This window comes from Nerophis ophidion, linkage group LG03 (assembly GCF_033978795.1).
Source record: "Nerophis ophidion isolate RoL-2023_Sa linkage group LG03, RoL_Noph_v1.0, whole genome shotgun sequence".
Taxonomy (NCBI): Eukaryota; Metazoa; Chordata; class Actinopteri; order Syngnathiformes; family Syngnathidae; genus Nerophis; species Nerophis ophidion.
The window spans coordinates 58986614-59009161 of record NC_084613.1 but is presented as its reverse complement, the minus strand read 5'-3'; the positions used below and the strand labels follow the sequence as shown (position 1 = coordinate 59009161).

At 40.1% G+C, this 22548-nt stretch overlaps 1 protein-coding gene across 1 annotated transcript in view; it reads right to left on the bottom strand.

Moving 5' to 3' along the window:
* Positions 1–22548, bottom strand: part of LOC133549865 (leucine-rich repeat and fibronectin type-III domain-containing protein 2) — a 376256-nt gene that overhangs the window by 9683 nt on the left and 344025 nt on the right. Inside the window, exon 4 of the mRNA XM_061895720.1 lies at positions 276–1672. Within this exon, the coding sequence (XP_061751704.1) occupies positions 276–1651 (1376 nt within the window). The 5' untranslated portion in view covers positions 1652–1672. The remainder of the gene's footprint in view (positions 1–275; positions 1673–22548) is intronic.

Below are 22548 nucleotides of genomic sequence, written 5' to 3'. Positions count from 1 at the left end.
TTTCATTGGAAATGTGTTTTACAGAGCCGAGCGTTTTCCCTCAACTTTAATGGACTTGAGCAGGAAGTGGAATGTATTATTGTGGAAGTCAGCAATCTGTTGTTTGTTTTGTAAATACTGGTTCTAGGCAAAAAAACCAAAAAAAAACCTCCATGACTTTTTAAAAGAAGTGAAAATATGAAAACTAATCAAAATAAATTCTGGTCTTCGATGGTTCTACTAAAAAAGTTAAAATAAACATTCAGATTTGATGTCAATGTGTTGATGAGTTTTACCTGTAAATGAGGACTTCATCTTCAGAGCAATTGTACTGCAGCTGATACATTTTGACCTTTGGAGTTGATTTGCTAACAGTCCATTTTATCAGGGCAGAGACAGCAGACACTTCTGAGACAGATACCGGATTGTCAGGCAGAATTTTAGGCTCCCCCTTACTGATCTTGGTAGAACTTGTTATGTCTGAAAGCCCAGACTTGGACTGTGTGGTACGGTTTGTACCATTCGTCAGGTGAGGGAGCTGAATGATTGACAGCTCTATTGAGGCTGTCGATTCCCCAGCAGCATTTGCAGCTATGCAAGTAAAGGTTCCATAATCCTTGGGTGTTGTGATTGTAATATCCAGCGTGCCATTTTCATATATAGTGGCCCGGGAGGAATTGCTGATCAGGCGGTCATCTGGTGCAACCCAGTGGACGGTTGGCATTGGATCACCTACGGCCTTGCAGCGTAAACTCGCTGTTTGACCTTCTAGCACTAGCAACTTGTGTGTATGTTGCGTGATGAGAGGAGGCTCGCAAACAAATTCCTCCTCACGGACTGACCAAAAGTAGCGGCCCTTCAAACTTGTAGGAGAAGCACATGTTTCCATGTCATCTTCTCGTTCCAGCCTTCTAAGCCAAAGTACTTCACAGTTGCAGTGCAATGGATTTCCACCAAAGCTTAGAGATAATGGAGGTACGTACGGAGTGGTCATCCCAATGCTGCTTTGGGAACGGCCAAAGATAGGGTCCGGTGGGAGCTTCTGCAGACGGTTGGACGTAAGGTCCAATCGAGCCAGTTTTTCTAGATCTGTGAAAGTTCCCTCATCGATGAATGAGATAAGATTATGGTCCAGACTCATCTGATGGAGGTTTACCATCTTACGGATGGATTCCCAAGGCACACTGCGAAGGTTGTTGTATGACAAATCCAGATCTTCCAGGGTCAGCATCAGGTCATCAAAGGAGACTTTGGAGATGCTATTCAGCTGATTGTTGTTGAGGATCAGGTGCTGTAGGTTGACCAGACCCCTCAGGTCATCCGGTCCCAGATCGGTCAATCGATTACTGTCCAGATGAAGGGATCTCAGGGTCTCCAGGTCAATGAAGGAGAAGGGCTGGATGGTGCCGATGGTGTTGCGGGACAAGGTGAGGTCCACCAGACCCGTCATGTTTGCAAAGTCCTGAGTGGTGATCTTGAGGATAAAGTTACCACCCAGTCGGAGCTCCACGGTGTGACGATCTATGTCCGGTGGGACGAAGAGCAGACCTTTGGAGGGGCAAAGAGTCCCCAGAGACTCTGAGAGGTTCTGGCAGACACAGTATTTGGGACATGCATGGACCACTGTAAACATGATTCCCAGAAGCAGGAGACTGACGACCACTTTGTCCATGTTAGTTCATACAAAGGGGACCTGCAAAAATGAGACAAACAAAAGACTGAATAAGTATTTCTGATTCTGCTTAGTTTAATTCAGGGCTATTCAAGTTAATTGCTCTCCAAGCCAGATTTCTGAAAGCTAAGATTATACTTCTGCCTATTTTGAATATTCCTGAGAACCGGCATTCTTTATAGTGGACATTTGTTTTAGGTTTATTTATTGTCAGAGTTACAAATTCTGGAAAAAAATAGCCATTTTTCGTGAAAAACAAGTGTCCCAACAGAGGACGCGGACTCTCAGAAAGGTAAAAGGTCAATGCAAGGATCTGCCATGACAAAAAAGTTTTACTTCACCGAATGGATAGTCGTGAATGAAAACACAAGCGATATGTTTCCTATGTCATAGATAATCTATGTTCGTGCTCTAATGTTTTTTGGAATCGCAGTAAAAATGTTGGTCAGTAAGATGTAATTTCCGGACTGGATCTGGGCCCTGGTCTGCCACTTGGATAGCCCTGGTTTAATGCTTATAAATAAAAAGACACGTCAAGAGTAAAATCAAGCAGCTTCACACGATGGGTTGTGTAGAAACATTTGTTAATCTACCAAGCTGTTTCAGACCCTGTCGACAAACATGTTGCTGTTTTGATGAGCTGGTGCTGTTATCACCGTAGAGTTGTTTTCTAATTAATAAGCTCTACTCAAAGATTTGCATGCACTCTTGAAATTTGCATTGCAAAGGAGGTGTGGTAATCACACAAGGATAGTCTACTCTCAGAAGCTACTTCCAATAATGCGTAAGACTAGTGGAGGAATATGCAAGCAGTGTTGAAGATTCAAGATGTTTTTTGTAATACCTGGTAAAGCTTTTAGTAATGACTTGGTATCTAAGTACAAGCATTTACGATACGGAAGGTACATAACATATGCTATGCTTCTTCTCACAATACCTTTCAATCCTCTCCTCGTTCAGACTCTTTAATAAGTCATAATTAAGCATCTGAGATCATGAAGTGCTACTGAATATTGATTACGCATAACAGTGAAACAAATTGAATTAGGTGGCAGGAAACGATTAAATAAGAACATTTTACAAAAAATACCATACATTTTGTATAGTCCTAAAATGAAAAAAACTAACACATATTTAATGACAAAGCAATATTACGGAGAGTCATAATTATAACAATTAAATAAAAAATATATACCAAACATACACAATACAATGCGTAATTTACATAGATGAGGGAATATAACTTTATTTTACATTTTGGTTCCTGCAGCATCTTTCTGTCAGCCACCAAGTTTCTAATCTGGCTATTTTAAACACCATAATGCGACTGAAACATATAGATGTATATGAAAAAACACAAACACAAAACGGCACATTTACTGCAAATTGTATCCTTTGTTGATTTCAAGCATCATCAACATTCGACCTAGACGCCACAATGTTGAGATAATCATCGTAAGGGCTTTCAGCTCCTGAACTGAGACCGGTTTTGTCCGGGCTCATTTCAGTAGATATTAAAACTGCTGACATAAAATCAACGCAAAAGTAATTACGTTATCTGAAAGGATAAAATTTAGCGATTCAGAAAAAGCTGGCATTTGCGTTAGGCATGCAACAACAAAGGGAGGCGAAGAAAGCAAAGCTGATTCTGGTAGAGCTGACCTTTAAGGGAATGGTGTTTTTTTTTCTCACGAGGGAACAGGAACCATGTATGAGGTTTGAGGCTCATGTCCATTTACTAGTGGCCTTTTCCGAGGCTCGAACGCCATCTTCTAAAACACCAACATACAAAATCCGCCTTACCGTTCAATAGGAGCAAGATATTTGGAACTATTTTCATTTTGCTTCAACGTATTGGATAGGTCAATGATTCTTAAACTGTGGTGCGCATACAATTAGTTGGACACGGGCTCTATCTACAGACCCCGTTTCCATATGAGTTGGGAAATTGTCTTAGATGTAAATATAAACGGAATACAATGATTTGCAAATCCTTTTCAACTCATATTAAGTTGAATATGCTACAAAGACAACATATTTAATGTTCAAACTGATAAACATTTTTTTTTTGTTGCAAATAATCTATAACTTTAGAATTTGATGCCAGCAACACGTGACAAAGAAGTTTGGAAATCTGTCAATAAATACTGATAAAGTTGAGGAATTTTCATCAAACACTTATATGGAACATCCCACAGGTGTGCAGGCTAATTGGGAACAGTTGGGTGCCATGATTGGGTATAAAAGCAACTTCAATTAATTGCTAAGTAATTCACAAACAAGGACGGGGTGAGGGGTCACCACTTTGTAAGCAAATTGTCAAACAGTTTTAGAACAACATTTCTCAACAAGCTATTGCAAGGAATTTAGGGATTTTACCATCTACGGTCCGTAAAATCATCAAAAAGTTCAGATAATCTGGAGAAATCACTGCACGCAAGAGATGATACTACGGACTTTTGATCCCTCAGGCAGTACTGCATTAAAAACCGACATTCATGTGTAAAGGATATCACCACATGGGCTCAGGAACACTTCATAAAACCACTGTCAGTAACTACAGTTGGTCGCTATATCTGTAAGTGCAAGTTAAAACTCTACTATGCAAAGCCAAACCCATTTATCAACAATATCCTGTAACGCCGCCAGCTTGGCTGGGCCTGAGCTCACCTATCATTGACGGATGCAAAGTGGAAAGGTGTTCTGTGGTCTGACGAGTCCACATTTCACATTATATTTGGAAACAGAGTATGTGGTATCCTCCAGAACAAAGAGGAAAATAACCATTCGGATTGTTATAGGCGCAAAGTTCAAAAGTCAGCATCTGTGATGGTATGGGGTTGTATTAGTGCCCAAGGCATGGGTAACTTACACATCTGTGAAGGCACCATTAATGCTGAAAGGTGCATACAGATTTTGGAGCAACATATGTTGTCATCCAAGCAACGTTATCATGGACGCCCCTGCTTATTTCAGCAAGACAAGTGTTACAACAGCGTGGCTTCGTAGTAAAAGAATGCGGGTACTTTCCTGGCCCGCCTGCAGTCCAGACCTGTCTCTCATCGGAAATGTGTGGCGCATTATGAAGCGTAAAATACGACAGCGGAGACTCTGGACTGTTGGACGACTGAAGCTCTACATAAAAGAAGAATGGGAAATAATTCCACTTTCAAAGCTTCAACAATTAGTTTCCTCAGTTCCCAAACATTTATTGAGTGTTGTTAAAAGAAAAGGTGATGTAACACAGTGGTGAACATGTCCTTTCCCAACTACTTTGGCACGTGTTACAGCCATGAAATTCAAAGTTAATTATTATTTGCAAAAAAAAAAAATAATTTAATGAGTTTGAACATCAAATATGTTTTCTTTGTAGTGCATTCAATTGAATATGGGTTGAAAAGGATTTGCAAATCATTGTATTCCATTTATATTTACATCTAACACAATTTCCCAACTCATATGGAAACAGGGTTTGTAGTAGTACGCCAAAAATTTTACCGCTTGTCCCTTTAAAATCACTTAATTAAATATTTAAATTTAAAAACATAGTTCCTGTTCAATTTATTTGCAATGTTACAGTGGTCAAACATATTAAATATACTTGTGGACTAAAACCACTGCATGGTTTTAATGAATATTTAGGCGTACTATGCTAATGTATTTTAATGTTGGTTATTATCGTGGTACTTGGTGAAAACAGTATGAGAACCAATGAGATACAATATATTTTCTGATAAGAAGAAAAAAATGCCCTTAAATGATAAATAAATGGGTTGTACTTGTGTAGCGCTTTTCTACCTTCAAGGTACTCAAAGCGCTTTGACACTACTTCTACATTTACCCATTCACACACACATTCACACACTGATGGAGGGAGCTGCCATGCAAGGCGCTAACCAGCAACCATCAGGAGCAAGGGTGAAGTGTCTTGCTCAGGACACAACGGACATGACGAGGTTGGTACTAGGTGGGGATTGAACCATGGACCTTCGGGTTGCGAACAGCCACTCTCCCACTGCGCCACGGCGTCCCCGAAATAGAAATATTAAGAAATATCAGGAATACTGCAGGGTATATCGTATGTCGGAATTGCTGCAAATGCTGAATATCAGAGGTTGGTAGTAACGCGCTACATTTACTCCGATATTTTTACTTAAGTAACTTTTAAAAAAGATTGTACTTGCCAAAGTAGTTTTAATGTAACATACTTTTTTCTTTTACTTGGGTTTTTCTGTGATAAAGAAACGCTACTTTTACTCAATGTGTCATTCCGATCGTTACATTTATTTGTATGATGATTATTTAATTATCTATTGATTAAAAGGCTTACAAAAACAAATTCATTTTGTCACGGAGCGTTCTTCCGGCAGGCACTGTCACAATTCTTTGTTTTGCCAATCCAACGTAGCTTTAGTGATGTTTGACTATTTCGCCAATCAAACGGAGCATCATGGCAGTAATCCAATCAGAACTACAACTACTGAGACACGATGTTTGGATTTTTTACCGGAAAGACTTAGTATATTGTAGGAATGTAACGATAACGGTAATAATGATGGTGGGGGTAAAACTCCCGACAGTTAGTATTACCCTTTACAATTAAAATGACCTAAGAAACTGATACTGATGACTGGTCTTTGATAAATTCATGACTGACTTGTGCTAACATAAAATCAAGAGACATACGTCTTTCCCTGTTAAATACAACATACCCCAATCTAAACTTCTATAAACACATTATTGTCTGAGCCACTAAGTTTATTAGCTGTGCACATTGAACCTACAAGCTGTGCTCTCTGAAAACAAAATTATGATGATCAATCTTTCCTCAGAGGAAAAGACACAAGGTGTTTTCATGGTGTGTTCAAGTACAGCTGAACAGAATAAGACAGACAGAAGGCCCGCCAGAAGTAATACGTTAATAGAATAGATTAAAATTTTTATGCGCTTTTCATTTAAATAAATCTTAAAGTAATACAGTACAAGCCAATATTTACAGTACATCAGTAACCGTTTAGCTATTAAAACAGATACCACACAACACTTCAGTGAGGCTAAGAAAGTCAAGACATGTACAAAAATGACTTTTCCAAGAGTGTGTCTAATTATTTTAGTTATGTTTAAAAAGTTTTATGAGCACATCCCACAATACTGTGATAACAAAGTTAACCATGATAATTTTGGTCACAATAACCGTGATATGAAATTATTATATTGTTACATCCCTATTGTATTGCTGACCACATTATTACAATATGTCTTCTACACCTGGAAGAAAGAGAAGACATATTGTGACATTTTACTTTTGCGACGATAAATAAGATAAGTTGTAAATCCTACGGCTCGATTTTCTCGGGTAAAAATACAACCGACTTGATGAACCATCTGCAGGCTAATCATTAGGACATCTATGCAACAGTAAGTAGGCCTAAACTAATATTTCTAAATTACTCATACAGTGGAAAAGGACCAAGACTGCTTACTCAACCACTACTTTTGCAGTACCCATAGGTAAGCTTGCCTGCCAATTGAGAATAAAACTAGTTTGTTTCTTCATGTGACAATTTTAGTCATATATTATTCAACACAGAACATGCTTAATTTCAGCTAAAGACTCAACACACAACAAGGTTAGTGTCCCCCGAGGACTCCTCAATGATGGATGCTTTTGACCTCCCTCTCTTCTCAACGGCACCTAGAGTCGAACTTTTGCTTGCATGCAGAACGGCTCCAGGCCTATGGACACTAGGTCAACATGCCCAGGACAATGGGCATATACACACACAAGCCTTCACCACCGCTTGATTCCCCTTCAACTACAATTGTAGTCCAAGAACCATTAAAAAATATCTACGAAAAAAATCAGACGTTACTCACAAGTTACTCAATACTTATGTCGTTTTTCGCGGAACACTTACTTTCTCTTACTCAAGTGATTATATTGATGACTACTTTTTACTTTTACTTGAGTCATATTGTTCCAAAGTAATGGTACTCTTACTTGAGTACAATTTTTCAGTACTCTACTATTAGAATAATTATGTGTAAGTTATCACACAACTCTAGGCAGTAGTATTGTGTCATTCGCGAACGGTTCGTTCGAACAAAAAAATCTTTTGAGTGAACGTACTGAACCGAATCACTTCATGAACTGATTCGTTTCTTTCTCAGTTCAGTTGAGCTCCGCCGCGAACATGCCGGTATTAGTGGAACCGGCGCGAATCACGTGAATCACGTTCACGAACGTACTGACACAGAGAACTGACTGTGTCGCAACGTGAATCACGTGATTCACGTTTGCGAACGTACTGACGCAGGGAACTGACTGTGTCGCGACGTGAATCACGTGAATCACGTTCGCGAATGTACTGACACAGAGAAGGTACTGTGTCGCGGAGGATGACGTCACATTGAGGATCTCGTTCAGTCACTGTGCGCGTCGATCATTGGGTGCTGAGGGCTTGTGTCTTTCTCGAACTGACACACAGCGAGATCTGCCGCTGGGGAAGCTGTTACTGACTGACTCATGATTCGCCGACCTGCACACATTTTTTTATTCTATATTTCATATCGTGTTTATTATATACCGCTTAGAGTGATCATAGTTGTTTAAAAAAAAAATAACCCACATTGGATGTGATATAAAAGGAAGAGTGATTTTTATTACATTTTTAATACATGTATGTTTTGTTAGAAACATTACATGTTAAAATAATAAAATGTAATGTGAAAAAGGAAAACTTGTAACACATTTTTGAAACATTTTTTTCTATCTTGTCAAATCCACTATGAATTGTTAAAATAAATGTAATGTAATAATGTAGAAAATAATTGCATTGCAAACACATTTAAGAATATATGTCAATTTTGTCGTCGAGTCAAATGTTAAAATGTAAAAATAATAATATCATTTGTAAATTTGTATGTACTTTTTACCACTTTAAAAAACTTTTTTTATTTTTTATTTTGCTTTCAGATCCATTTTAAAATGTCATGGACACCTCATGGAGACGACACAAAAAAAGAATAAGGAAAAAAAAGAAAATAATATTTGTAGTGTTTTTTTAAATAAATTGTTATTATCTTGTCAGATTCACACACACCGAGATCTGCCGCTAGGGAAGCTGTTACTGACTGACTCATGATTCGCCGACCTGTACACAGAACTGCTGCTGCAGAAGTGATTCGGTGAATTAATCTTTTGAACGAATCAATTTAAGGAACTGATTCTAGTGATTCAGTACAGTCAGAAGAGCTGCCCATCCCATCACTAAAAGGCAGTTGCGATAGTTATTAGATATTGTGCTTAAGTTGTACTTTTCTATCCGTGCAAAGACAAAACTTGTTATCAGCCACGGCATATGAGGGGTGGCCTCGCTGCAGATATTTTGTTTGTCTTAGCCCACTAACAGCCAAGGACTTCAAGGAACTCCACGAAGATAACACGACAGCACACAGACGAAGCAGAGACACGGCGAAATCAAAAGGCCCTGCAGCACATTCCGTCATGTGCGTACTGGAGCAGCTTTGAATGACATGTGTGACCACTCCTTTTAGAGGCGGCCTCAGTTATGTAACCAGAGACCTCCCGAATAAATAGAGGAGCACGTCGGACTGTTACCTTAAAGGTTGGTTATGTAACTAAGAGTACAATCCCAAAACGTCGTTATTCATTGAGCTAAATGTAACTCTGTCTCTGCATGATTCCTTGCTTCTTGTCTGTTTAATAGATGTCATCAGTGTTTGAACCTGACACTACCCAACTCTGCTGAATATTAACTAACATTTGCAAATTTGTTGTAGCACTTTAGCTCCGCAGCATAATATATCAGCCCGGTCAGATGGGATTAACATGCCAGAGTTCTTTTTTTGTTGTTTTTTACAGCTCTTTGCAAAAAAAAAAAAAAACACCATCAGAAGATGCCAAAAACATATTCGTTCATGATTGTCAGAATATGCTGAATGTTGATCACAGAAGAGTCTGTCTCTCCATGGTCTTTATTGCAGCAATCACTCCTGCGGCAAGGTAATTTCCGCGTAATTGTGCCAGTGTGCACGTATATTTTAGGTGTGCTAAATAGACACGTGTAACAGAGGCTGCAGAACGGTTTTAGTCTTGATAAACCACATTGTGAGTGCTGAATTATTACGTTTGTGTCTCCTCCACCCAGTAATTTAAGCGTTCTAATAATCAGCATATATTCTGCATGTACATGAAGACAGACACGCTAAATGGACTGCAATCTCTATTTTGCTCATTTAAGAGACGTAATCATCTGTATCTCATTTATGTTCCGACGAGAGTGCTCAATCTCAAGTGTGAACTTAAATAAACCGTTTAAGAGCCTGCAATGTGAAGAAAACCTTGAAGATGAATGCTCTGTTTGTCACATTTCCTCCAAGCTGCAAAAGGGTAGACAACAAACAATTTTTCACTAACAGTCTCCTGCTGCTCCAGCAAGGTATTTGGTTATTGTAACCCCAATTTCCTCTAGTGCATGGGTGTCAAACTCTGGCCCGCGGGCCAAATCTGGCCCGCCGTGTAATTTAATTTGGCCCTTGAGGCAATATCAATTTCGCATTAGAGCTGGGCCGCCGGTGTTATACAGCGTCAGTGCCGCTGCAACACTGCATTCACCGCTAATACTCATACTTGCCAACCTTCCTAATTTTCCCAGTAGACTCCCAAAGTTCAGTGCCCCTCCCGAAAATCTCCCGGGGCAACCATTCTCCCGAATTTCTACCGATTTCCACCTGGACAATTATATTGGGGGCGTGCATTTAAGGCACTGCCTTTAGCTTTCTCTACAACCTGTCGTCACATCCGCTTTTCCTTCACACTAACAGCGTGTCACATAATATTTGTGGCTTTTACACACACACACACACACACACACACACACAAGTGAATGCAACGCATACTTGGTCAACAGCCATACAGGTCACAGTGAGGGTGGCCGTATAAACAACTTTAGTACTGTTCCAAATATGCGCCACACTGTGAACCCACACCAAACAAGAATGACAAACAAGTTTCGGGTGCACATCCGCACCGTAACACAACAGAACAAATACCCAGAAACCCTTGGAGCACTAAGTCTTCCGGGAAACTTCCAGCAAACTGACCAAAAATTAACGTTTTATACATGCATTTTCTCTTGCTACTTCAAAGCTTGAATGTTTGGTTCATTCATTGTTATTTTATTTTCAAATTTATTATTAGCCTGTGGAAAAAAAATGATATTCACCTCAGTAGATTGCAAATAGAAAAAAAAGACGTAACATTTTTATTTAAATTTTATTTGATATGCCATTTTTTATTATTATTATTTGAAACTGGATTTTGCATGTCACTAAAGTTATATAAGCCTTGCTTGTTCAATATGTAATGCTAAACTTGTTTGGGTCCCTATTAAAAGGTTAATTTGTTCAACTTCGGCCCGCGGCTTACTTCCGTTTAAAATTTTGGCCCACTCTGTATTTGAGTTTGACACCCCTGCTCTAGTGCCTCATCTGGAAAACATTTATTTTGTGTACATTTCTTCAAGTAGTGCCATTATTCAGTCAACCATGTTCTTGAAGGGTAGCACAATTACAATATGACCTATTTTTAAAGCGCATTTTCAAATTTTCAGGTGGAGTGTATTCCACAACCTGCAATAACATCTTTTAAACATAATTCAAGTGCACTATATATGGAGCCCATTGTCTTGTGCCGGGGGGGATAAAAAAAAGTATTTGTTCTTGGAGGGAGGCAAACATTTTGAGAGGAATGAGGTGACTGCATGCCTCCCTTGCCCTTGTTTATTTTTGCTCTAATCAATCACACTGTAACATGAAATTGAGAGCCGCTTGGTAAGTTTTTATTAGACAGAATACCAACACGCTGAGGAGAAAATTTGTTTTTTCCTTCTCTTGCCAACATCTTTCATCTCTACTTGGTGCTGCTCAGCTTTGATAACACGTCACAGACAACAGCTCGCTGACACTGTGTGCAATATGTACAATTTTCTGGTGTCACTTTACTGCATATGTGGGAATTGAGTCAAAAATGTCATGTCGCTCTCAGAGTGCGTGTACAAAGAAGAACTAAATTGGGCCCCTAAGCAGTGACTAAATTTTGAAGGCCCCCCATCATTACAAAAACTTTTTTGTTTTGTTTTTGTGAAACAATTGTATACATTTTAAAGTTAAAATACCACTGATAGTCACACACACATCCCCTTGTTCCAGTCCCTGGGAGGTGAGGGGAGCAGTGAGCAGCAGCGGTGGCCACGCTCGGGAAGGGTTTTGGAGAATTAACCCCCAATTCCAACCCTTGATGCTGACTGAGAGGTAATGGGTCCCATTTTTATAGTCTTTGGTATGACTCCGCCAGGGTTTGAACTCACGACTTACCAATCTCAGCGCGGACACTCTAACCACGAGATCACTGAGCAGGCTTAATTAAATTTGAATCTAAATTGATGATTGTTTAGTACTACATTTTAGTGTAAAATAATTAATTGAACATACATTACACATATCGTTCTATATGTCCTTGGCATGTCTCCAGATAAGATTCAATCTCAGTACAGGAGATTATCAGTCCAGCGCTAACATATTTTTTGTCAATGACATAGCAGGAAGGGTCAAAGAATAGGTTATATCAAGCACCTTATCATTCATTAATTTACATTTTACAGGCACTTATTCACACGAAACGGGGGCCCCGGCCACAAATCAAAAGGCAGTACAAAAAGTGGGTACGACGTCAATGTACTCAAACATTTTTGTTCAACATTTGACATTTACCACAACGTGATCAAAACTATAAAGGAGTGACATGCGGTGAACTAAACACCAGGTGAGGCATACATACTTTGTTTTCTTATTTTTTTAATTTGTATTTCTTTTACTTAAATTCATATGTGCAGCTTTAGTCATTCTTGATTTAGGTTGCACATTAGAGTTACAGGGAGAAAAAAGGGCGTTACCGTATTTCCTTGAATAGCCGCCGGGGCGCTAATTAATTTAAAACCTCTTCTCACTCCTGCGCTTATTCAAGGCATGCGGTAAAAGTAAGCAGGCGCTAATAGTTTCAAAACCTCTTCTCACCCCTGCGCTTACCAATGGCATGCAGTAAAAAATTGAGTGTGATAAGAAAAAAACATTTATAAAAAATTATTCTGCGGCCTGGTAGTTGGGGACCAGTGCTTGATGACCACTGTCATATCTGCGTGGGTGCCGGCTGGACGCATGCATTTCGCTGCTTCTCATACGAGATTGCAGTGCATACATGGTCATAAGAATTACCCAGAATGCCATGCATCCATGACTCTTTGTTATATTACACACCTGCCCCCAACCCCGCCCACCTCAACCGACGCACGGAGAGGGGGGGTTGGTGCTAGTGGGGTGTATAATATAGCCAAGAGTCATGGATGCATGGCATGCTGGGTAATTCTTATGTTGCGTTTATAATGTGTTACAGAGCCGATGTTCTCCCGAAATGTGTTTGTTATTCTTGTTTGGTGTGGGTTCACAGAGTGTGGCGCATATTAGTAAGAGTGTTAAAGTTGTTTTATATCACAACCATCAGTGTGATCTGTATGGCTGAGGAACAAGAACCCTGGTTTACACATAGCAAAAGCCAAATAAAACTCCTCCGCCATTTTGAAATTGACGAAGGGGGAAGCGTCACTCGTGACGTCACGAATTTGACCCGGTGGTAAAAGTAAGCATGCGCTAATAAATTTGGGGAGCGAGTTTAACCCGGCAGTAGTTCAAGGCAGGCGCATATTACATGCCCGGCGGCTATTCAAGGAAATACGGTATTCGCTTTCATAAAAACGTTATCATAATGACATTATGATATGATAAATTGTTCTAAAAAGTATTTGATAAGAAGTTATTAAATACTTTTTTGTCGCATTTGCTTTTAACATAATAAATCAAGTACAGTGAGTGTATATTAACTTTCTGTATTTGTATCTGAAGCAGCAATAGTTATCCTCCATGAAAACGTACTTTGTATGATCACAATCATTTTGTCTTAAAGTCCAGTTTAGAGAAGTATTTTATCTTGGATACAGTATATAATCCTCCATATTGGCATAAACATTAATTTAATTTAATTTCATTTCATTCCAAGAAATTAAACAATATTTTTGCATCTGACAACAAACACCCACAAACGCTGGCTTACTCTAATAAAAATGCCATGTTTGTTATAAATGCGGTTAAGAATAAAAGAAAGAAAAAAATGCTGGCTTCCGCTGGAGAGACCTGTGTCTGCTAGCTTGAGCGCCCCCACTTCTCCCAGTGTGGTGAGTCAGAGTGCTGCTGAGGCATTGAACTGCAAGTTAACAATATATCGCTCCCTACCTTGAGGCAAAGGTACTTGCTGCCTCAAGACCTGCCTTTTCCACGTGGAAACAAGCATGCGCCCCCTCGCACGCACACGCCCAATACAGACTAGAATGTGTGTAGCCGTGGAGGCACCGCCAGTGTCTGCCTCACTCCTCATCTGCTGCATTGTTTCCGCGATTTTGACCATGACAATTATCAAAATATACAGGAACCACACCAAAATTGCATAGAGAGCATAAACCAAAAGAGAAATATTAAAACTTATTGTATTACTTTGTTTTAGAACATCTCATGGTTAAGCCACCTGGTGGCAGGTGAGGCACTGCCTCACTTGCCTCCCCTGACAGCACGTCACTGCTATGAAGCAATGGAAACTGCTATACTTCACAAGATAAGACGGTTTCTTTAACAAGCCATGGTAAAGGTCAGGTATGTTTGTCTGCAACTGTTACTAATTAGTGTATTAGTTGACTGAAGTTCCCCTCATACTGATTTACATGTGTCATTTAGCATCTAAAGCATGATCAATTGATACAACACATTATCAGTTAAAAATTAATTAACCTTTGTTTAATTAATTGGTCTATTTTTGTTGTTTTGTCTCAACTGTCATGTCTGCTTTTGCACTTTAACCATCGAAGCGTCAAAATTAACACATTTCCAATCAGTGAGTGTTTATAAAATGGGTTCATGAGTCACTGTCAACAACATAAACTTATGAGAAAAGAGAAAAAAGACACATTTACGGTTAATGGAAAAAGAAGAAGTTATAACATGTTATTATAAATTACAGCCAGTGTGATATGAACCTAATTTGTATTTTGGAGCAAATGTACTAATGGATGTGAGCAGAATCTATCATCTACTAAACATAACAGGTTGAGTAATCGTCAGAGATACTGGGGACTGTGCCAGCAGCGTGCTTATGACAGGAATCTCACAGATGGACAAACAGACTGTGAGTGGAGTTTAATTTTCTGTGCAACTACTTTTATGATCTTGGTTTCTTAACCGTTTGAGAGTTGTATTGGCGGGTGTACGTTGTAATTCACGCTGAAACTTCATACATACCATTTCTTTGGTCGGTAAAATCTCTTAACCAGTACAGACACCTTATTATTTAAATGACTTACTGCTCTGATAGTGCCAAGAACTGTTACTATCGCACATACATAATACAGTTTGATTAAGCCTGATCAGTCTGGGCGTCTGCTGCAGGTGGTGAGATCAGTAAGCTCCAGATTGTCCAGAATAGGGCAGTAGGCTGGTTCTGCGTTGTTCACTAAGAACCAATGTTAACCAAATGCATGCTTGTCTTTCCTGGCTAACAGTGCTGAACAGGTTGGCAGCTAGTATTCTAATATTGTTCAAATCAGTAACCGGTAGTAAAACTCCTGCTTTTCTCATGGCCCAAATAATTCACAGTAGCACTATACATAATCATAATACCAGGGCGTCTAGTGAGGGGCATTGTGTACTCCCTCGTCCCAGAAGAATGCTTTGTGGAAATATTTTATTTATAGATATGTATCGCTCTGGAATAAACTGCCTCGAATTCTCACCGGCATTGAAAGTAAACAAGTTTTTAAAAGGAAAGTAATATTTTATCTGAGTCTGTAAATTAGTTTACTTGTTGATGATTTTTGTTTCTTTTGTTTTGTATTGTGTAGTTATTTTTATCCATCCATCCATCCATCCATCATCTTCCGCTTATCCGAGGTCGGGTCGCGGGGGCAGCAGCCTAAGCAGGGAAGCCCAGACTTCCCTATCTCCAGCCACTTCGTCTAGCTCTTCCCGGGGGATCCCGAGGCGTTCCCAGCCCAGCCGGGAGACATAGTCTTCCCAACGTGTCCTGGGTCTTCCCCGTGGCCTCCTACCAGCTGGACGTGCCCTAAACACATCCCTAGGGAGGCGTTCGGGTGGCATCCTGACCAGATGCCCGAACCACCTCATCTGGCTCCTCTCGATGTGGAGGAGCAGCGGCTTTACGTTGAGTTCCTCCCGGATGGCAGAGCTTCTCACCCTATCTCTAAGGGAGAGCCCCACCACCCGGCGGAGGAAACTCATTTCGGCCGCTTGTACCCGTGATCTTATCCTTTCGGTCATGACCCAAAGCTCATGACCATAGGTGAGGATGGGAACGTAGATCGACCGGTAAATTGAGAAATTTGCCTTCCGGCTCAGCTCCTTCTTCACCACAACGGATTGATACAAAGTCCGCATTACTGAAGACGCCGCACCGATCCGCCTGTCGATCTCACGATCCACTCTTCCCCCACTCGTGAACAAGACTCCTAGGTACTTGAACTCCTCCACTTGGGGCAGGGTCTCCTCCCCAACCCGGAGATGGCACTCCACCCTTTTCCGGGCGGGAACCATGGACTCGGACTTGGAGGTGCTGATTCTCATTCCGGTCGCTTCACACTCGGCTGCGAACCGATCCAGTGAGAGCTGAAGATCCCAGCCAGATGAAGCCATCATCTGCAAAAAGCAGAGACCTATTCCCGTGGCCACCAAACCGGATCCCCTCAACGCCTTGGCTGCGCCTAGAAATTCTGTCCATGTTATTTTTATATGGTAATTATTATTCTGTGACTGTAAATTGTTTCCTTGCTTTCTTATTGATGCTTTTAGTTTTTCTGTATTGTCTAGTTAAAATCATTTGCTTTTACTTGTAATTGTATTGAGTTTGTGGACCCCAGGAAGACTAATGGGTTGTTGTGGCAGCCAGCTAATGGGGATCCCTTATAAAAATCAAATCAAATATAATACAACACTCATAAGCTTGTCAATTGGTATTCAAAACTGTAGTTAAAATTTTGGGTGTCTCCATACAAGACAATACTGATAAATATTGGCTAATACCCATATTTAAGATATGAGCACGAATCATAGTAAACACTTTTGTTATTTTGTTGCGTGGAATATAAAAAAAAGTTTGATCAAGTAAAATTACAATGGTGGGTATGAAAAACACTATTCTTCTAAACAGAGTTGAACTGCCTTTAATTTGAATTGGAGTGGTAATTTGTCTTTCGGCAACAAATGGTGATAACAATAATTCATTAAAGGGGTCCTGTAATGCAAAACCGACCTTTCTTACCTGTTGTTGTGTATTTCGGATCCCGGTGAATTTTGAAATCAAGCCAATGGAGGCATGGCAGAGATATTAATAAAACATTCTCGCATTCTTCCAAACCTGCTCCAAAGGAGCCGTTTGGAATTTGAGACTTTAGTGGTATATATTTGCCCTATTCATCTTAGTTGATATCTCCACATATGGTAGAGGTTTATTCAAAGAGCTTTTCGCGAGTCTGCCATTTTATTCAGTCATAGACAATAGTCAATAAGTTATTTCCTTTTCTCAATCCTCCTGCTGTGGGGCAGAATGGCTCGTACATGCACATGCACACTACAACCCTGCACTCTTTTCTAATAAAAAGTAGTGTATAATTCCAACTTATATCTGTCAGTTGACTCGATATGGAAGTGCTAAAAACTACAACATGGCTGACGGAGTGGAGATTTAAATTTTCCTGAAGGAATCAATAAAGTACTATCCATCTATTCAGTTGAAGGGGGTCTTGTCTGGAGGAGGATTTCCGCACTTAAGTTAGACCGCCCACAAAAAAGCGCATTCTGAAGATACATTCAGAAAGCAGCTTTTGTCTGTAAAACAAAATCTATGCAACATGTTGACCAAACAGGCACCATTTGTTGTGTGTTTGTCATTTCCCTACCTTCTTTTTTTTGGTGTCTTTTTTTTTCTTCAGTCAATTAGTCCCCAGCGAGGCACACCTGCAACAAATCGCTACCCATGTAGTATTTAAGTTCGTCACCGCCAGCTGGTCCCTGCCGGTTATTGTCTCCTGCACCTTCCACGTGCACATTACCTGATTCGCTTCGTCTTGCCTGTTATGTTGTCTCTCCTTATTCTTGTAATTCCTCCCCTCTTTGTCTTTGCTCCTTATCCTCCCTGAGGTAAGGAGGATTTTGTGTTGGACCCTTTGCTTGAGTTCAGTGCGTCCTGGCCTTCTCCACTGCCGACCACTGAGGGACGTGCTTTATTTAGTTTTTTCATGGTGTGCACTTCTGCCCCATCACAATTTGTTACACTTTTTGGACTCATTAAATTGTTGAATTTTTTTGTAATTCAACCTCGCCTCCCGTCTCTGCATCATGGGGTCACCTCCTTGATCAAATCATAACACCATTGCATGTTATGTAGACCACAAGGAATGGTTTTAAATGTCGTAAAAAAAAATGCTAATACGACCCGTATTTATATATTCATTTTTAACATGGTATTTATTATTTGTGTTGTACTTTAACTGCACTCAATTAAAGTACATTATATTTGATGATAAATCATTGAATCCTATTCTATCCTTCAAGTTAAGCTCATGGTACAGTAAGTTGAATAATGCACACGCAATTGTTAGTGGATACTTTTTTATTACCGTATTTTTCGCACTATAAATCACAGTTTTTTTCATAGTTCGGCCGGGAGTGCGACTTATACTCAGGAGCAACTTATGTGTGAAATTATTAACACATTACCATAAAATATCAAATAATATTATTTAGCTCATTTACGTAAGAGACTAGACGTATAAGATTTCATGGGATTTATCCATTAGGAGTGACAGATTGTTTGGCAAACGTATAGCATGTTGTATATATTATAGTTATTTGAATGACTCTTACCATAATATGTTAACATAACAGGCACCTTCTCAGTTGGTTATTTATGCGTCATATAACGTACACTTATTCAGCCTGTTGTTCACTATTCTTTATTCATTTTAAATTGCCTCCAAATGTCTATTCTTGGTGTTGGATTTGATCAAATAAATTTCCCCAAAAAATCAACTCATACTTCAGTGCGACTTATATATGTTTTTTTCCTTCTTTATTATGCATTTTCGGCAGGTACGACTTATACTACGGAACGACTTATACTCCAAAAAATACGTTACGCTTTTAGCTTAGGGACTTTGTGCCTGTAATATCCATCCATCCATCCATCTTCTACCGCTTATTCCCTTTGGGGTGGCGGGGGGCACTGGTGCCTATCTCAGCTACAATCGGGCGGAAAGCGGGGTACACCCAGGACAAGTCGCCACCTCATCGCAGGGCCGAGACAGATAGACAGACAGCCTGTAATATCTAACTTTAATTATGTGATATTTGTTTATATTGACAAATGTGTTTTAGACTGAAATAAAGTTCAATTAGAAATATTTCTTACGTATGTCTAGCTTGTATGCTTAGCTGCTGGCTCCAGGTAGCCTATATTAGAGTCTACCACATTTACTTTTTGTAAATAACTTCACTAAAATACAAGAAAAGACCAATGTTGGGGCGGTATAGCTCGGTTGGTAGAGTGGCTGTCCCAGCAACTTGAGGGTTGCAGGTTCGATTCCCGCTTCCGCCATCCTAGTCACTGCTGTTGTGTCCTTGGGCAAGACGCTTTACCCACCTGCTCCCAGTGCCACCCACACTGGTTTAAATGTGACTTAGATATTGGGTTTCACTAAGTAAATTGCTTTGAGTCACTAGAGAAAAGCGCTATATAAATATAATTCACTTCACACTTCACTGCTTATTGGAGGGCATTTAGTTGTTATCTGATACTTGTTTTTTTTTTTGCAAATATCGGACCTATATCTGATACCAATATCAGTTCAAGACACGCTTAGTTATAGTTTAATGTACAAGTATATTTGGTACAATCCGTATTATAACAGCAGTAAATAAACAGCAATGCGTCTCATAAAGTTTGGATTCACTGCATGCTATAAAGAACATTTGTTCTGTTAGTAGCAGTGAAGACAAATGCAGATTGAAATCAACATTGTCTTTCCACAAGAGGAACAAATGAGACGGCACAACACATTTCATTTTACATTCAACACAGGTTTTCTACAGCTGCTACTTTCATTCACAATGTGTCATCAGGTGTGAAAGCCTGAATTGCATCTAGAGCACGCTGAAGTGATTTGATGAACCTACACACTTCGCTTTATGAGAAAATCTTAACATTTATTCATATTGTGCAGTCGTGTCAAATTTGATGTGACTTTTATACTCCACTACTACACTTGAAATAGTTTTTACCCATTATTATTGTACGCGTTACGGTGGATGCAGCTCAATCTTTTAGATGGGGTTTCCAGCAAGGCAAAATAGTATATTCAATTTCTTGCCATGAAGCATATGTTCAAGCCTAATGGAAAGAGAAGGAGGTCTGGTCGAAAACTGTGGTTAAAACTCTACCACAATACTGTGTTCTAAATGTCTTTTCTGTATGATTAAAATATTTTTCTTTTTTTTAAAACATTTTTATAAGGCAAAAATATCAACATTTGCACACTTACTGATCAAATACAGGACACATACTTGAGATTGGCCGCCAATTAGCTATTTCCGGCCTGCTTATTGTGCAAGTGGTTAGTAAACAGACAAATAGTGGGTAGAAACCACTCAAGGCAGTGGTGAGAATTTCCTGGTTTGTTGACGGCCTGATTCCATAAGATGTAAAAACCTTGCGGCCGTGTTGCATGTGCTCTACTAAGACTGCAAGTGCAATTAAAAAGTGGTGCAGACCGCCTTATTTAAATGTACTGTATCGGTCATCACCACAGAGTCCTTTACTTCACAGTCATGTTATGCTCCTACCTGTGGAGTTTTGCTATGTTTACAAACCAGCAGGAGACATGTTGGACTTTTTATGAGCATTTTAGAAGCAGTCATGCAGCGCATTCTCATTGACTCTACTTTTTTTTTTTCTTTACCTTTTTTTTAGTGCTGAAGGTGCATGGGAGGAAGGCTGAACTACTGTGCTCAGGACGCAAAAAACGCATAGATCAAGAAGTTTTTATCGTATAGGCCTGTGTTTTTCAACGACCGTGAACTACAGTCTGGTGTGCCATGGGACATTATGTAATTTCACCTAATTGGGTTAAAAATATTTTTTTTCATACCAATATTTATAATCCACAAATAATGTGCCGTTGTTGAGTGTCTGTGCTGTCTAGAGCTTAGCAGAGTAACCGTGTAATACTCCTCCGTATCAGTAGGTGGCAGAAGTTAGCTAATTGCTTTCTAGATGTCTGGAACATTGTCGTGATTCCAATATGCCAGAGGCAGCGTGTAGGTCAAACGGTATCTAATGCTTAAACCAAAAATAAACAAAAGGGGAGTACCGCTAAGAAAAGGCATTGAAGCTTAGGGATGGCTATGCAAAACTAAACTAAAACTGAATTTGCTGCAAATTAAACAACAGCAGAATGCTGGACGACAGCAAAGACTTACAGCGAATGGAGCAGTCGGCGTCCACAAAGTACATCAAAACATGCCATGACAATCAACAATGTCCCCACAAAGGATAGTGTCCGCACAACTGAAATAGTCTTGTTTGCCAAAACAAAGCAAGTGTGGGGAATAGCGTTCAAGGAAGACATGAAACTGCTATAGGAAAATACCAACAAAACAGGAAAAGCCACCGAAATAACAGCGCAAGACAAGAACTAAAAAATGACACAAAAACTTCAAAATAAGTCACAACGTGATGTGACAGGTTGTCAGGGCACACCTACTTTGAGACAAGAGTTATAGTGATGCGTGGTTGGTTATGGTTTGAATTCATATCCAACAATTGCGAAAATGACTTTTTATTGTTAATATCGCCTGCTGAGTTTTATTTTTCAATGATTTCTGCTGGTTTTGTGCCCCGGGATTTTTTCAATGAATAAAATATGCCTTCCCGGTAAGGTTTATTCAGGTGTACTGGAGAGGAGGCTTCGCCGGATAGTCGAACCTCGGATTCAGGAGGAACAGTGTGGTTTTCGTCCTGGTCGTGGAACTGTGGACCAGCTCTATACTCTCGGCAGGGTTCTTGAGGGTGCATGGGAATTTGCCCAACCAGTCTACATGTGCTTTGTGGACTTGGAGAAGGCATTCGACCGTGTCCCTCGGGAAGTCCTGTGGGGAGTGCTCAGAGAGTATGGGGTATCGGAATGTCTTATTGTGGCAGTCCGCTCCCTGTATGATCAGTGTCAGAGCTTGGTCCGCATTGCTGGCAGTAAGTCGGACACGTTTCCAGTGAAGGTTGGACTCCGCCAAGGCTGTCCTTTGTCACCGATTCTGTTCATAACTTTTATGGACAGAATTTCTAGGCGCAGTCAAGGCGTTGAGGGGTTACGGTTTGGTGGCCACGGGATTAGGTCTCTGCTTTTTGCAGATGATGTGGTTCTGATGGCTTCATCTGGCCGGGATCTTCAGCTCTCACTGGATCGGTTCGCAGCCGAGTGTGAAGCGACTGGAATGAGAATCAGCACCTCCAAGTCCGAGTCCATGGTTCTCGCCCGGAAAAGGGTGGAGTGCCATCTCCGGGTTGGGGAGGAGACCCTGCCCCAAGTGGAGGAGTTCAAGTACCTAGGAGTCTTGTTCACGAGTGGGGGAAAAGTGGATCGTGAGATCGACAGGCGGATCGGTGCGGCGTCTTCAGTAATGCGGACGTTGTATCGATCCGTTGTGGTGAA